We start from the raw sequence: 16,448 nt of genomic DNA, 5'->3' as shown, positions 1-16,448 counted from the left end.
TTAACCTGATACTGTTTCTCGTCTTATGACATTCTTTTATGTGGTCATGTTTTTTTTAGTCAATGCAACTTTAAAACCATTGCCTCATTTCGTCTTGTGACTTGCAGAGCCAGGTGTTTCGTTTCTTAAAGACCCTACGAGAGAAGGGGAAAAAGCTGTTTCTTCTTACCAACTCACCTTTCTACTTTGTTGATGGAGGGATGAGTTATTTACTAGAGGTCCTTTCTATATTTAAATATGTTTTTTGTGCTTTCTCCATGCATAGTTTACCATTAAAATGAAAGATAATTCTAGTTGAAGTTGACAATTTGATATCCAATATTTCTGTTCAGTAGAAGAGAGTTTTATGCTGCCTTGACCCATTGAAGCATAGTTGTGATTGTGAAACTGTCAAGCCAATTTTCTGCATGCAAATTCTTCATTTGTTTCCATATTTCTTTAATAGCTTGTTTTACTACTACATCGTAGTTGTAGTGTATTTTGTTCTGCCATTCTCGTAATTTTCCTCATGAGACGGTTGTTCCAAATATGAAGGGTATCATATGTGATCTGTTTCTCTGGCCATTCTTCTCCATTCGCATATTGTCAACTTTACCTGTCCATTGGTTGGTTGAGCAGGACCAGCATTTTGATGGGAATTCCTGGAGGGAGCTTTTTGACGTTGTGATTGCGCAGGCAAATAAACCAAGTTTCTATAATTCAGACCACCCATTCAGGTTATGTGGAACATTTCTACACTACTGAAGAAAAATATTCATTTTATCCTTAGCAAAGAACTTCTCCCTCCGTTTCTAAATATAAGTCTTTTTAGAGATTTCAACGTGATCTACATACGGATGTATATAGACATATTTTAGAGTGTAGATTCACTCATTTTACTCTGTATGTAGTCCATAGTAGAATCTCATAGTAGAATCTCTAAAAAAGACTTATATTTAGGAACAGAGTGAGTAGGTCTTAGTAGGCTGCATATTGATGCAAGTTGTTACATGTTCTGCACAATCATTCCACTCCCATTCTGGATTCCTAATTAAGTTTCCTGGCTATCTATAGGGTGTATGACACTGAAAAGGACACCTTAGCATTTACTGCAGTTGACAAGTTTCTGCCAAATGAAGTCTATTACCATGGATGTTTAAAATCCTTTCTGCAGATTACAAAGTGGAGAGGCCCAGAGGTTGGTGTTTCGAATCCGAAGAAGTATCAGTTTCCTCTATATATGTTCACCCAGCTTAAACTTCTGTCTAGAGTGACATTTTTTTCATGTTAAATCAACACAATATTTTTCATACATTTGCACATTTAAATGGTGATTTGCGTACTGCATAGTGGAAGCTGTCACATGATTTAGATTCATCTGTTACATTTTTAGTCTTTTTACTATGTTTCATGCTTAATCTAATTAGGTAATGCCATAACCTTATCATATTGTAAAGTTATTGCAGAGGCCACCATCGATAACCTGATCCCTTTCACACTAACACATGTTTACTCAATACTGACTTGTGGACGTTCTCCACATATGACACAAGTATATCATCTCAGGTCTTTTTTTGAACATGTGTTAGGTGATATACTTTGGTGATCATCTTTTCAGCGACTTGAGAGGGCCTTCCAAAGCTGGTTGGCGAACAGCTGCCGTAATTCGTGAACTTGAGGTAGGTGCAAGATTGCATATGCCAGTAGTCCGTGACGTATAAGCAGCACTATCTTTTTTCCAGCAATCTAACATATTAAGATTTTACGGCTTGACTTCAGGATGAAATAGGAATCCAGAATGGTGACAGCTACCGGTTCCAACAGGTCTGTATATAATATGCCTGTACAATATGTAAAGTTTCTCTTTCAACAGCATTGCTACTGTCATGCGCATGTTAGTCTAGCCCATTAGGGGCCGTGCACCATGGAAAGCAGCCTCAGCTGCTCGAGCTAGCGGCAACAGCAACTTGTTCGTCAACTCTTCGTATTAGCTGGTATCTTATCTCACTAGTTCATATTTTAGGATTGTTATTAAATTAATAGACTGACCTGTCTATAATTAGGAGAGCCTCTAGCTATGAAAGGGCTATTGTAGTCGTTGGCATTAGGCATGAAGATCCCTACCTAGTCAGCGAGTCCATAGTGTCATCTTTCTCCTAAGATCTCTCCTCTTCAGCCTTTCCTACACCATCTGGCCCTTTCCAATGCGGTAATTGCCCCAAAGAACTAAGATACATCACAGCTGTATAGTAGATTGCTCTTTTACCATTCTCCAGGCATGCGGTACTTGTTCACCCATGACCTGTTGTAATCTTTGTCAAGCTCTGTACTGAACTGGTTTCATTTTTTTTCTCCTGCTTAATATATGGCGCAGCTGCCAACTCCTCAAGAAAAATGTATTTTGAAGGGCCAATAGTCAGTACAATTCCTGGCTGGATTAAATAAAGGAAAACTTTAAGCCATTTGGATAAAAAAAATCTGAAGTAATACAGACCCTAATTATCATCTCTTTACACATAGTATCTAGATAAGATGCTAAATATCATATCTCAATAATTTTGTTATCTGGTCTGCAAAATAGTAGGTATATGCAAGTGTCTATTTCACATAGATTAGCAGTTAGATCCTAGTATGGAACGGATCCTACATTCTAGTATGTGATGTCCTCTAATTCATCATCAATTCTTTGAACTTAGCCCTGCTGTTATTATCATTTGCAGTTGCAAATAACAGTTGTTCCTTTCCAAATTTACACCAAATATTTTGAACCTGTCATCAGAACTAAGAAGACAACTAATGAATATCTATCAGTAAAACTAATAGGGTTGACTATCAACTTGTGGAATTATGTTTAGGAGGTTTTCATTATGGTAAATGTTTAGGAGGCTTTCTTAGGCAGTAGGTATTTGTGGAAGTTATAACAGCTGCCTGAAGTTTCATATGGCACTTGGGGAGTGTGGAGGTAAATCCTAAAGGTCTATCCTGCACTCCTACTGGTACATATCCTCTAAACATGGCACAGAGACAACCAGTTGCAGTGTCGCCCCACAAATTGGTCCATCAGAAAGATGGCAGTACTATTTTTATTCATTAGTATGCTAATTTATTCTAGTATTAATTATACAATTTCGTAGTCCATGTTATTCCATCCACTTCATATTGGTGCTTTATCAAATTGCCTGAAATTTATCCTACACTGCAGGCAAAATTAGGTATAATACATGATCTACTTGGGAAGGTTCATGCAACTGTGGTTAGCACCGAGAAAGGCCAAGTTTACAGAACATTGCTTGATGAGTTGAATGCAGAAAGGCGTCAATGTCGATCTGGCATGCGAGATCTGTTTAATAGTTCTTTTGGTGCAACATTCCTCACAGACACAGGAAAGGAATCATCATTTGCCTATCACATTCATCAATATGCAGATATCTACACCAGCAAGCTTGAGAACTTCTTGTCATATGCCCCTGAATCATGGCTTCATCCACCTCACGACATAAAGATCATGCCACATAATGCAAAGGTAGCTCAAATTCGCCCACTTATGTGGTGTTCACCTGTTCAGATTATTTTGATATATGTTTAGAGAACTGGCTTGATTTTTAGGGCAGTTACATTTCATTTATTTTGATATACTGATGAATTGAGATGCTGCTGATCTTAGAATGATTTCTTGAACATTTCCTGTTCTAGGTGCCAGCGAGTTTGTTCAGCACCTCATAGTTCACTGTATCCATTTCTTGTGGAGAGCCATGGTAGTGCACTACACAGTGGTTTTTGTTTGTGGCCATGGGACTCCATACTGTCACTGCATTCGGCTAGGTTATGAAGAAACCAACACAGATTGGATCCAACTGAATAGGCCAGGGAGCAAATCAAGATGTGCCTATTCTTGACTGACGTAAGAATCAGTCTCCAAGTGAGTAGGCGATTCTTTTGTACAATATCGCTGTACAATATTGTTTCAACTATGTGTGTCTTCTAAATACATCCAGGCAACGTAACAACCATCTGTAATGGTTGTCAATAAAAATGTTGGCATATTCATTTTATTAAATCTGCTGTTGTTTTTCAAGATATGTAAAATATTCACCTATACTGCCATCCAGTGATCTTTGCCAACAGCAAGTAACTGACACTATCTCAATGTTGAGCAATCTACTCTTGCAATCAATGCTGTGCTTACCAGATTATTTTGAACTGGTAAGAATGAACTGTCACGACAGACAAAAATAGAAAACATCTGGTGATGGCAATTTGTACTAAACCTACCTTTCATGATTTATATGCGTGTGCAGGTTATTGCCAGTTTCATGAGCCTACCCTATAAACAGCCCCCTGCCAAACCAAACATTTTTTTTCTGCAGTGAGCACTGAGGATTGAACGAACAAGATTCAGGACTTATTATGTTTGGAGTTCACAGAAGAAAATTTGGATTCCGTGCAAGGGTTCTACTTGTCCTTGTCTACGACAGGCTGATCATCTTGGTTTCCATCGTTTCTGATCCCAGATAACTGCTGCATTTCCAGTTCTTGCTGCTTCCATGACCTACAAGACCTGAAGGCACACAGTGTATCAATTAGATCCTTTTTTTCATCCATTCCGAACTGCTACAGCTGGAGTCTTAAGACTCTTATCCGTTCCAAAAATGCGCATTGCAAACTCCTGAATACAGTGCAAATCAACATTGCTTACCGCTGCCTAAAACCCGATCTGTTTCCACCCATGGAGAGCACCGCTGCAGGTGCAGAGCTATATCCAGCATCATCCGAGGGTGACGAACTCATCTTTTTTCACGTTGCAGAAGAACAACGACAGAAATCTTCTCAGAGACTTTTTAGACGATGAAGCTCAGAGTGATGATTGAGCAGATGCTACTTGCGCGGTGAATGTTTCGAAGAGGATTAGAGAAATGTACTCACAAGTTGATGGGACATGGTTCGTTCTGATGTGCGAACTTCATTGCCGGGGCGGCCTCTTGTTCGTTCAATCCTCAGGGCACACATGCATTTCACAAGGAAATACAGGAGAACCCCGCCAAGGCACAGCATTGCCAGGATCTCGATTGCGATTGCCGATCCGGTCACTGAAAGTATTCATCACAGTATAAAAATACAAGGATAGGAATGGTGTGCCACACAAGCCACAGCACCAAACCAAGCACAAAGAAACTCACAGATGGCTCTTGTTGAGTTCATAGCTTTCCTTTTGCTCAGCTGGACAGTCTTCGCCGCCTGCAATGGCCTTGACATCATCTCTGAACAATCTGGGTAGCACCCGTAGTTCCCCAGGTCATCTACGGTGATGGATAAGCTTGTGCCATGGCTTGGACCACCCTGCAAGAGAAAATCTCATATTTTTCTAGCTTCAGTATCTCCATATATAGCTTTCAGGCAATCGGTTACTTAGATAACCAAGAGAATTAAATCATGGGATGAGGAGTGAATCGCCAAAAGAGTCCGTGAAGACGGGGGTGTTTACTTGGTAAAACAGCCGGTGCATTGCGCTGTTGCAGTCAGCGACATCCAAGCGGAGCCTGATGCCAGTTCCTCTCAAGACCAAGTGATGTGCAATGGCCACATAGGTCTGAAGCGACTGCCACTGGTTACTGCCACCAGTCTTCAGCTCCGCCCTGCCGACGAGACTGGCTGGCAATGTCATCATCAAGGTTCCTTCAAAGACTTCCAAGGAGAGCACTAGCAGAAGGTGAGACTTGTTCCCTGCAACATGAGATTATTTCTTAGTTACTTTTAATGTCTCCTAAGAACAATGCAAATCTGTCAGGCTAGGAAACATCATCTTACATCTCAAAATAATTAAGCAGGATAAAAACCATTTTCAAATCCATGGTTTCATACCAAAAGAGTAAGACAAAGCACCTGGGTACCAACGAAGATCTGGTTCGACGATTGAGAACTCAAATGGGTCTCTCTGCTTGTCAAAGATTTGATATCCATCTCTTGATTCTTTTCCACCCAAGAAAATTGATTTCGGAGCCAGTATAACCGGAGGATCATTGACCGGCTCCACGGAGACGTGTAACTCATCACGATGCCTACCATTCCTGTTCCTCGCATATAGCATTATAACATCATCTCCGTAGAAGTCTTGGTTTCTGCAAATGATGTCAGGATTTGAGATTCTTGTAACGCCGGCCTGCTACAATACTAGCAAGATTCAGATTCTTGGCTAGTACCCGATATACTGAAGATATTTTAGCGCTCCATTTATTTCCTCCACCACCCCTTGTATTTTCAAGGCTTGGCTAGACCTGCCTACCCTGCTGATTGAAAGCGTATCATCTAATAGATGTTGAAGTTTCATTGGCACTGGAGCAAGAAGAACATTGCCGTGCTGCGCTCTCACTGTAACCGATATGTTCTCTGATGTGTCTGAATATGTCATTTCAATCCCCGGAAACCCGCTGCCGAAACATGGAAACGCGTGATCAGTTCAGAAAGCTAAGAAAAAGTACAAAAAATAGAGAGCATCTAGTTGAAGCAATGAAGCTTACCCAAACTTTGGGCCAATTATATCTTCTGTAACATGCAGTTGTTTGGGCAAAGAGATGAACTGAGGTGGTCTGCACAGAACAGATATGAACACTGTGCCACTGACAACGTTGCCATGCTTATCAGATACTGTGTATGAAAAGGAGTCATTCCCAAAAAACCGTTCAAAAGGTGTGTAGCGATAGCCCGGGTTGTACTGTAGGACTGCTCCATGGAGTGGCTTCAGTAAGACGGAGCAAATTTACTATGCGATTAGAGTTATCAAACAAGAAAGTAATGGCACTATGAAACAACTGAAAATGTCACTCTTGTTGTAGTAAGATTGAACAATGACATTTCAAATCTAAGGAGTGTCACTGTACTTGTGTTTGTAACAAGTTTTCTTGTTTAAATTCCAAGTAGAACTGTTTAGGTTTTTTGTACGAAGGAACAAGTAATTAAATTACAAAAACGTGGTTTAATAAACTTACTGAAGATAAATTAACTACGTCAGCTAGTCCTACTGCAATGTAGTCATTTGACAAGATATCAAAGGAAACAGATTCATCCTCCCAAACTGAAATGTGATCTTCCCGAACTTCAGAGAAGTATTCGTCTGCAGGGAGGCATTTTCAGTTAGTCGACGCTCTTCAACATTTTTATGTTTTTATTAATGAATATATCATCCGCGCAATGGAAACTTTACCGGGAAGAACAAGGACCTGGAATGGACAAGGAGCCAGCTGCCTGCTGTCAAACAGAATGCACATGCCATATAAACCAAGATACCTAGCCACATAATGAGCAGTATATGATCCATCTCTGTTGTTGACAAATTCCCCCGCGGTGAAACTTGACGCGTTCATCGGGGCCGTTACATTTGCAGATGTTAGCTGAAGCCTCAGTTTGGGCTCCAGAGATACCACTGGGTTCATGAATGAGTCGACAAGTCGAACGGTTACATTGTTTCTGACTGATCTTTTGGCTTTTGGATCAAACATTGGAGCGGTTGATAAAGATGTGTCAACTGCACCTGCAAAAAGGAAATGTTGTTGAAAGTCAGAGGTCAATCAGCATTAGAAAGACAGAAACAACCCTCGAGTTCGTCCAATGTGAGTTGCTTCAGGTAATACTGCTGAAATTGTAAAGATACTTTCTGACTGAAATAACGTAGGTGAAGCTACTACGTTGTGTTTTTTCATAAAGGAAACGTTGTTCTGATGCAAAATTATTTGCATAGCCAGGGGCGAAAAAGGAAACAGACTTGCACGAAACGAAAAGTTGTAAAGAACAGTTACTGCATTATCATCGTATATGGGGTGAATGTAGAAGTGAGCTACTAGGATGATACATAGGATGGATGTGTGCATCTCCAAATCCAGAGCCTGGTGTTATTCTTCCATTATCTTAAAAAAATGATGACACATATATAGGAGAAATATACAACCTGGTGAGAGTGTCATGTTATAGGGTTTTCCATCATTCAGCGCTACGTTCCCGCACAACACCCAAATTTCATACTCGCCGGCAATTTCAGGAGTATACGAGACATTGAAATTACTTGTTTGTCCATCCGTGGATATCGTCTCTGTAGATGGATTCAGCGTTAATGTATAATAATAATTTTGAACTGGAATTAGGAAAGATGGTTTTATACTAGCATTTACCATTTGGTTCTCTTACAGGTGTTATAACTGGGTTTACACCAGACGTGCCATTTCTGCTCAGAATCTGCACTCGCAGCATTTTGGTATCAACCGGAGAAGGGCTTCCATACTGATCCACCAGGTAAACCATGAATGATGATGGTGAGCCAGCAACAGATTGCACCAAACCAGAACCATTAACAATGCTTTTCGATCCGTCGCAATACCCTAACAATTTCCACTTATATATCAGCATTAGTTATATGAAAACTATACAAGATAGTCTTCTCAGAAGAAAAAAGAAGAAGCAAACATAGTACCTACAAAGACATGATACACGTACACCGTATCGGAAAGCCTCTGCTTGAGGTGAGTTTCAAAGATTGTGAGCACAAACTCCCCGGGCTCCACGACGTCGAAGGAGAGCCGCTGGATTCCCTCGGCGACAGCTTCGATCCGGAGCCCCCCTACCGGGACCGACAGCCTTGAGGCGCTCTCCACCACCGCAGCATCGAATGAGTGGATCCCCGGGACGAGGTTTCCGAACGAATCCCTCTGGTTTATGAAGATCTCCAGCTTGGAGAATATCTGCACGGCGTTCGTTCCATGCTTCCACTCGGCCGTGCTTTTCGCAATGTCGATGAGTCCTGCAAGAAGTTGCATCTGATTTTGAAGTGCCTGCAGGCGTTGTGAGCGGCAATGGCGAGCCAGGTTAGGAGGACTGACCTGGCTTCACTGTGAGCGGCAATGGCGAGCCGCGCAGTTTGGTGTTGTCGGCATGAACGTGCACCAGGAAGTCCCCGGCGAGAGTCGGCACGAACTCGATGCTCATGCACGCGTCCTCCGTCCAGCCGTTGTACTCGAGGCCCGAGAACTGGACGGGCGTCCCGTTGACGTAGGACCAGGACACGGCGAAGTACCAGTTGCCGAAGGGCATGTCGGCTCCCCGCGGGAGGCCGTTGCCGAGCGCGTCCCTGGGGAAGACGGACACGAACGCCCTGGACCCGGCGGCGACGCGGCGGCCGCCGAGGTGCGTCCAGGAGGCCAGGGAGGCGGACGGGCTCACGTCCCGGGCGGCGACGGCGAAGTTGAGCGTGTCCACGCCGAGGAAGAACCGCTCCTCCTCGAAGAGCGCGACGAAGTCCCCGGCCCGCAAGGGCACGAGGGTGATGTTCCAGGACGGCAGGTCGCCCTCGAGGTGCACGGCGACGTCGGTGAGGTAGCTGGTGTTGCCGGCCTTGTCGCCGTGGCCGTGCAGGGTGACCTTGAAGGCCGCCTTGCGCCGCACCTCGGAGACGTTGGCGTCGGGGATGTAGAAAGAGGTGATCATGACGGTCGCGGTGTCGCCGGCCCGGAACGACCCGTTGTCGTCCACCCATCGGAACATGAACGCCGGCCGCGGCGTGATGGGGTATTGCGGCCATTGCTCCTGCGCGGCCGTGGGGCGCAGCGGCGCCAGGCACAGGAGGAGGGAGATGGCTAGGATCGGGCGCGGCGAGAGCGCGGCCCGGTTCGCCATGGATTTGCTTCCGCTTTGGACGTGGAGGGATGCGTTTCGTTCGGTTGCTGGAGATGGTCGTGGAGGGAGGGAAAGAAGAATGCGGCGGGGAGTGCAACTGCAAGTGCAAGGCGGCAACCGCCGGCTGGTGTTGCGTGCGAAGGGGCGGGCAGTACCACCGTAACCGTAAGAGTCCCTGCATTCCAACTGGCCTTGGTGTGTCTGTGTACAAAGAAACATACTCCAACTGGCCTTGGCGTTAGTGCGGCATACCCGGCTGTGCAGGAGGAGGGCATGAAGAGGTTGATCCTTGGCCCCGATTCTCCACGGCGCCGCCGGCCGATGAAATCAAATCCAGCTACGCACGCACTCACTCACCAGACAGATCCACGAGCGGCCGTTGTCTCTCCCTGCCGGCGAGCACAGGCAACGGCGAGGGCATGGACATGTATGCCCACCTACTACCGACGAGGAAGGAAGAAGCTGTCGCCGGAGCTGCGACGGGGACGCCATGACCACCAAGTCGCACGCGGAAGGACCACTACTTTCATTACATATGGAGAGATACTGTTGCGGTGTGTGGTGGAAAGAAGGATTGTGTTCTCACGAACACTAGTAACTGCTTCTATACCCTAGATTAGCACGCGAAAAAGGGCTACTACTTGCAGGACGCGAGGGAAAAGGGCTTCCAATCGATTCAAGCTATTATAACTGCTTGTAATTAATGCTGCCTTATTTTAAGGTATACTCTTCTTTTTTTTTTGCGAGAAAACTTTCAATCTATTCATCTTCCATCACGGCAGTACAACGAACACTAGAAATAATAAAAATTACATCCAGATCCGTAGACCACCTAGCGACGACTACAATCACTGAAACGAGCCGAAGGCGCGCCGCCGTCATCACCCCTCCCTCGCCGGAGTCGGGCACAACTTGTTGTAGTAGACAGTCGGGAAGTCGTCGTGCTAAGGCCCCGTAGGACCAGATCCATCACGCCCCCATGGCCCTAGGGCCACCGGAGGCGAGGCGGACCTGCGGCGGAGTCGGCGAGAGGCACGAACCCTAGCTTTTCTTGTAGGAGGAGGCGGCGGCTAGAAAGAGCCTACTTGTGGGAGCAAGGTATACTCTTCTTTATAGGAATATGTATGGCAAACCAATACTCCCTCCATCTAGAATTACTCTTAGAAACGGAGGGAGCAACCCTTACGAACCTTTTAACTTTTCTTTTCTTTGATTCTCAGCTTTTAGTGTTTCTTTGATGGCATTCTCAGCTTTTAGTGGATCCACATCCACTCACTCAAAATGGATTTTTCTTGACTTGTCATTCCGGTGTCAATTTGTTTCTTTGCAATTCATTGATGTAGTCACTACTCCCTCCGTCCGAAAAAACTATCTAGCACTAGCTTGTCATTTGATGGACAAGCCTTTTCAAACGGAGGGAGTACTAATATCTTCTCTGATGATGGTTCATGACAAGGGCGTCCTCTTTTCTCTTATTTCATCATTCCGGTGTCAAATTTGTTCACAAGAATAACATGTCCTGGTTTATTCATCCATGCATTTCCAAATCAACATAGAATCAAGCTCTTGGGAATTCATATATTTTATACCATATGTTTGTTCCTTCCACGACATGAAACAAAAGAAAATGGATGGTTCCACAACATAGCTCAATCTATATATCTTCTCTGCTGGAAAAGAAATAAGGAACCTAATTAACTATGCCGATGAATTCATCCATCCATGCTTGTACTCGCCGCCGACGTCCTTATCTTCAGCAACCAATTTAACGGAGATGATTGCCCTGAGTGTTGGCTGCTACTAACAGGAGGCTATGAGAACAAGAACATGTTTTGCGCAACCGTCACAGAAACCAAGTCTTGCAGCATCGCATCGACCCCCTTGTGCATGTCAATCCTCGCTTCCACGGTTGCCCGGGATTCGTTATGTCCACTGGAGCAAAAACACAACTTCCCGTCAGCACAATTAGCCAAGAGAGTAATCAAGTTAAGCCAGCAACCTCATCAGAACAGATATTAACATGTTCAGAAAATTGAACAGACTGCTGAGGAGCGGATGGTTCCCGAATAACTATGGCAGTAACCCAGGCAGAACTTTCGACCTGTGAATCCTCTACACCTGACGATGGTGCAAAAGACAAGATATAAGTTCCAACATCTAAATTCTCCCATTCATTTCCATCAAAAGGAGCCCTATATTGCTCACCAATCCTTGGGCCAAGCCCACTGAGTACATAAGCATCCTGAAACAAACAAACGACAAATATATTTGAATAAACTGGCAGAGAATTTGAAAGAAATACTAGGATCACAACTTTCTAACTAAATATAAAGGCAACTTATCACATACAATTTCAGCCACAAGCAAAAGAGCATGCCTCAAAACAGATTCCAGTATGGTAGAATCTTTCATATACTGTAGCGAACAAACTTCAAAAAAGTGAAGCAAACAAAAACATCAGATAAGAGTTAGCAGTACCTTTGAGAAACCAGTAGACACCAAGGTTTCATCTTCCATTTTGTATTCATACATTACCCAATCAGTCCTATTGCCTTTGGGTGCCTTGCCTTCATGAAAAATCAATGTTTTCTTCAACCCAACAATGCGAGAGTTCAGGTCAATAGTTCCGTCTTTTCCACTTGTTTTCCAATAACCATTCGGTGTGGTACGGTTCGTCCAAGACCCTTTAGGATTTTTTTTGTCATGGGGGCAAAAGAAGAACCACTCAAGATCTTTGCTCTGGAGACATGATTTATGATTTATCTGCACAGAAACATAGAAGGTCGCGACAAAGGCAGGAACCAAATTCAACCAAAGAGAGAGCATTACAAGAATTCTAGATTAATTTGCAACTCATTTGGGTGCAATCATTAAATAAAATAAAATAAAACAATAGATGAAATTACCAGGAGGTCCCAAGGAGCAAATTTGTACAGCTCAACCTCTGAGATAGCTTCGACAAAAAGTTTCTTCCCCATAATCTTCCTTTTCAAGTAGTAAGAAACAAACTCAACATCAGTTGGATGGAAACGAAAGCCAGGCGGCAGGCAGGTTTGTGACATCACCGGAGTGGGTTTCTTTTGCTCAGTATCAACAGAAGAACACAAGAGGTGAAACACAACCAGAATTGCTTCACCAGATAATGCAACTAACAATACCAGTAAATCAGGGAAATATTAAGTTTGCCAGAAAGTTGAATGCTTCTGTCCTCAAAAGACAGAATCAAGGCTACAGATCAACCAAACTTAAGGAGAGAGGAGCTCAAAAGAGAACAAGCAAGAACCAGAGAAGAGAGCATCAGAAGATGCAGTGTGAGCAGAGTAGGACAGCTCATGTTATAACAACTGTTCTGAAGGGAGGATCGAAAAATTGATCCAACCGAAAGCTGGAGGAGACACAACTGATGGGAAACCAAGCTTGGCAAGACTCAAGGAAAGCATTACACCAAGGACTCGAGCGACAAATATTTCTGAACTCAAATGAGAGAGTCCTGCCAATTAAACCAACTACCACTGATCCACATGATAGGAAGTATTCACACAAAACTCGGAATTTTATGCAATATATGAACCAGAAGTAGCATGAGAGGAAATAAGGGGATGATGCCTCGCTGACTTCAAAAGACATGAGTTATTCAGATCAAAAACCTGCATGAGATTAGAAATCATGACAGAAAGGAAAAACATATGCAACAAATGAAAATACAGAATACATATGTTCCATGTTTTATCCAGATCAATGAGGTATCTTCCCATCCAACTAACTAAAGTCCAGGAAGCAAAGAAAAGATTGCCTATAAAGAAAGTGGATTTTACAGTGTACACAACTCGCAATGAAATACTAGCACATTAACAAGGTGTATCTAACCTACACCATGGCTTTGAGGAGGAATAGAATCACTTGAATTTGTGATACTTCATAGGCACAGATGATATTAGTAACAAAACAAAAGTAATCTTTCCCACAAACGAAAAAACTACGGTAAGTTTCCTAGAAGAAATGGCAAGGGTGGTCGGTGGCTTTTCTTAACAAGGTAGATAAGATCCCAACCATGTGTAGTGTACAATCAATCGATCAGGCGAAAGAACATGGTTATTCATCCAGTATGTGCATGTACATATCTCCGGCTAATTTATTTAGTGTTTTTTCTGCTATCTATGGTAATTGGTAGAACCAGTTATTATTTCTCTTTTGAAGTATATACTGGACGTTGTTAGTGGCAGCATACATCAATCATCCTTTTCGTGTTGAGATTTAGTTGGGGGATGATTAATTAATCTAGCCTAGCTGAGTACTCCCTCCGTCCCATAATATAGATTGTTTTGCAAGCTAAACCAGCTTGCAAAACGATCTTATATTATGGGACAAAGGGAGTATAAGATTGCACAAAATAAATAAGTACATATTAAAGTATATATAGGAGAACCTACATGTACTATTAATACAACGGGTGGAACATACACTCTAAAGTTCGGGTCAAAGGCTTGCACCTAGATGGCAGGATTATACATTTGACCCTCCACCAATTTAGTTAGACTCAGCTCCTTAGAATCGAAGCCACACACACATAGATGATGTCCAAGTGTAAATATGAAGCTTGAGACAACCATACATTATTAATACTGCAGTAGTCCACGTCTTAATCATTTGCCATGTCCAGATCCATACCCATATCCATGACCTTCACCGTAGCCCGAACCAGCCCCATTTCCATAACCACTACCAGAGCCTTCACCATAGCCTGAGCCTGAACCAGAGCCTTGGCCATGACCTTCGCCATATCCAGATCCTTGCCCGACACCACTTCCTTGACCATAACCTTCGCCATGGCCCTCACCGTATCCGGATCCTTGCCCGGCACCACTACCTTGACCATAACCTTCGCCATGACCCTCGCCATATCCAGATCCTTGCCCGGCACCACTTCCTTGACCATAACCTTCACCATGGCCCTCACCATATCCTGATCCCGCACCACGTCCTTGACCATAACCTTCACCATGTCCCTCACCATAACCCGAACCAAAGCCTGAACCTTGTCCATGGCCCGAGCCGGAACCCTGTCCATATCCAGATCCTTGGCCCTCGCCTTCGCCTTTTCCCTGCCCCTGACCATAACCGGACCCCGAACCAGCACCTGAGCCAGAGCCTCCACCCGAGCCTGAACCGGCACCAGAGCCAGAGGCTCCACCATAGGCTCCACCCGAGCCTGAACCGGCACCAGAGCCAGAAGCTCCACCATAGGCTCCACCCGAGCCTGAACCGGCACCAGAGCCAGAAGCTCCACCATAGGCTCCACCCGAGCCTGAACCAGCACCAGAGCCAGAGGCTCCACCTGAGCCTGAGCCTGCACCTGAACCAGCACCAGAGCCTGAGCCTGCACCTGAACCAGCGCCAGAGCCTGAACCAGCACCAGAGCCAGAGGCTCCACCTGAACCTGAGCCAGCACCAGACCCAGCATAAGACCCCCCACCAGAAACTGCACCCGAACCCGCTGATGATGCAGCGCCCGAACCAGATCCCGAGCCAGACCCCGAACCAGAGGCTGATCCCGACCCTGATCCAGACGCAGAACCAGACCCTGATGCAGAGCCGGCACCACCAATGGCACCACCAATAGCACCACCTATGCCAATGTTACCCCCTATATTAACACCTGTACCGGTCTTGAAGCCTACACCACCAAGGTCTAGGCCTAAGTCCTTCCGGGCAATGCGACCCTCGGATGCCAAAACAAGTGCGGCAAGCACAACAATGCCAACCGAAATGGTCGTCATTTGTCGCATTGTCGCGGAACCTCTAAGAACTAGGTCTTGCTTCTATGTGATTCAAATATGTTCTGCTACTGGCTTGCTTTCTTGCCTACAAGGATGTGCTTCTCCTTGTCCTTGGTATGCAAACACTGGGAGCAATGCCGTGCTATTTATAGGGTCCAGAAGTGGGCTTTCGCAAACGTCTTCTTCCTTGGTGGGAAGAACTTGTGGCTGTGGCTTACTGCGCGGCCGAATTCGCTCGGGTAGTGGCGCGCAGTGTGTGGCCGGCGGTGCAAAGGGAATGGAGATGTGAGGCCTCGTAGCGCGTCGGGGTGACACGTTTCAAGTGCGCCGCTGCATGCATTGTGTGAGAGGGAATATGGTTGCTGCACTGCGTACGTGAAGTTGACGTGACCTGCGGAGATTTGGTATAATGGAGCAGCTTTTTTGTTGATCAATGGGGGATTCCAGAAGCTAGCTAGCTCTGCCGTTTTATCTTTTAGCTGGATGCATGATGGTTGTGGCTACTGGCTAGTGGTGGATGCGAGAGCCTTATCACCCAGCTTGCTAGTGCTAGCGCTAGTCCTTTTCATCTTTGGATGTCCATGTCCATACTGTCGACCTTGTGGTTGACTTAAATTAATCTCAAATTTTGCTCCTTGGATTATTACACTTATTATCATATTGCCGGAGTAGTGAGAGGTTTACAGTGGGCTGAGCACGAATCATCTGCTGGCGATAATGACTTATGGTTCGGCTTCACAATGAGATATGTCACACTCATTGGCTGGCACGGAAGGAGGCTCTAATTTTTCGATTTAAAATTACGTGCTAGTCATATATAATTCGTTGAATAAAACTAGTCCTTTCAAAAAAAAAAACAACTATGGGTAGGTTGGCTGTCTTGATCTTAATTTATAGATAATCTCCATCAACTCTCTCTATACGGGTCACCGAAGAAAAAAACTCTCTGCATGTGAGCTTAATTGTGAGATAAATATATACCGTTGACTAAGTGAACATAAAATAAAATAAAATAGTAACACTAAGTGTTTCGGA

At 44.3% G+C, this 16,448-nt stretch overlaps 3 protein-coding genes across 3 annotated transcripts in view; 1 reads left to right on the top strand and 2 right to left on the bottom strand.

Annotated features, from left to right (window-relative positions):
• LOC119301671 (5'-nucleotidase domain-containing protein DDB_G0275467-like) overlaps positions 1 to 4,126 on the top strand; it is a 6,315-nt gene extending 2,189 nt beyond the window's left edge. Inside the window, exons 7-13 of the mRNA XM_037578663.1 lie at positions 108 to 218; positions 619 to 716; positions 1,054 to 1,177; positions 1,569 to 1,658; positions 1,759 to 1,803; positions 3,182 to 3,502; positions 3,673 to 4,126. Coding sequence (XP_037434560.1) covers positions 108 to 218; positions 619 to 716; positions 1,054 to 1,177; positions 1,569 to 1,658; positions 1,759 to 1,803; positions 3,182 to 3,502; positions 3,673 to 3,702 — 819 coding nt within the window. The 3' untranslated portion in view covers positions 3,703 to 4,126. The remainder of the gene's footprint in view (positions 1 to 107; positions 219 to 618; positions 717 to 1,053; positions 1,178 to 1,568; positions 1,659 to 1,758; positions 1,804 to 3,181; positions 3,503 to 3,672) is intronic.
• Positions 4,127 to 4,359: 233 nt separating this feature from the next.
• Positions 4,360 to 10,263, bottom strand: LOC119301670 (protein GAMETE EXPRESSED 2-like). Its single transcript, XM_037578662.1, has 14 exons — positions 8,844 to 10,263; positions 8,438 to 8,764; positions 8,139 to 8,345; positions 7,919 to 8,059; positions 7,178 to 7,504; positions 6,963 to 7,087; positions 6,495 to 6,712; positions 6,177 to 6,404; positions 5,860 to 6,095; positions 5,462 to 5,700; positions 5,157 to 5,316; positions 4,903 to 5,066; positions 4,676 to 4,767; positions 4,360 to 4,537 (listed from the first exon to the last, which is right to left on the bottom strand). The coding sequence occupies exons 1-14, from the start codon at positions 9,853 to 9,855 to the stop codon at positions 4,432 to 4,434; spliced, it is 3,582 nt and encodes a 1,193-aa protein (XP_037434559.1). The 5' UTR covers positions 9,856 to 10,263; the 3' UTR covers positions 4,360 to 4,431.
• Positions 10,264 to 11,246: 983 nt separating this feature from the next.
• Positions 11,247 to 15,520, bottom strand: LOC119301669 (fibroin heavy chain-like). The gene is made up of 4 exons (XM_037578661.1): positions 14,305 to 15,520; positions 12,543 to 12,621; positions 12,115 to 12,399; positions 11,247 to 11,878 (listed from the first exon to the last, which is right to left on the bottom strand). The coding sequence occupies exons 1-4, from the start codon at positions 15,420 to 15,422 to the stop codon at positions 11,618 to 11,620; spliced, it is 1,743 nt and encodes a 580-aa protein (XP_037434558.1). The 5' UTR covers positions 15,423 to 15,520; the 3' UTR covers positions 11,247 to 11,617.
• Positions 15,521 to 16,448: the final 928 nt, after the last annotated feature.

Source organism: Triticum dicoccoides, chromosome 5A (assembly GCF_002162155.2).
Source record: "Triticum dicoccoides isolate Atlit2015 ecotype Zavitan chromosome 5A, WEW_v2.0, whole genome shotgun sequence".
Lineage (NCBI taxonomy): Eukaryota > Viridiplantae > Streptophyta > Magnoliopsida > Poales > Poaceae > Triticum > Triticum dicoccoides.
Note: the sequence above shows the minus strand (reverse complement) of the source record. Positions and strands in the feature narration are given on the sequence as shown.

What these genes read in the sequence shown, in the direction of transcription:
- LOC119301670 (XM_037578662.1), bottom strand. Translation starts at nt 9,855, where the DNA reads ATGTTTCTTTGTACACAGACACACCAAGGCCAGTTGGAATGCAGGGAC. An exon ending in CGTGTATCATGTCTTTGTAG is followed by an intron (nt 8,346 to 8,437) that starts GTACTATGTTTG and finishes GGAAATTGTTAG; the next exon opens with GGTATTGCGACGGATCGAAA. An exon ending in AGATCGGGTTTTAGGCAGCG is followed by an intron (nt 4,538 to 4,675) that starts GTAAGCAATGTT and finishes GTGTGCCTTCAG; the next exon opens with GTCTTGTAGGTCATGGAAGC.
- LOC119301669 (XM_037578661.1), bottom strand. Translation starts at nt 15,422, where the DNA reads ATGCGACAAATGACGACCATTTCGGTTGGCATTGTTGTGCTTGCCGCA. An exon ending in TTGCTCCTTGGGACCTCCTG is followed by an intron (nt 12,400 to 12,542) that starts GTAATTTCATCT and finishes GTTTCTGTGCAG; the next exon opens with ATAAATCATAAATCATGTCT. An exon ending in TGTCTACTGGTTTCTCAAAG is followed by an intron (nt 11,879 to 12,114) that starts GTACTGCTAACT and finishes TGTTTGTTTCAG; the next exon opens with GATGCTTATGTACTCAGTGG.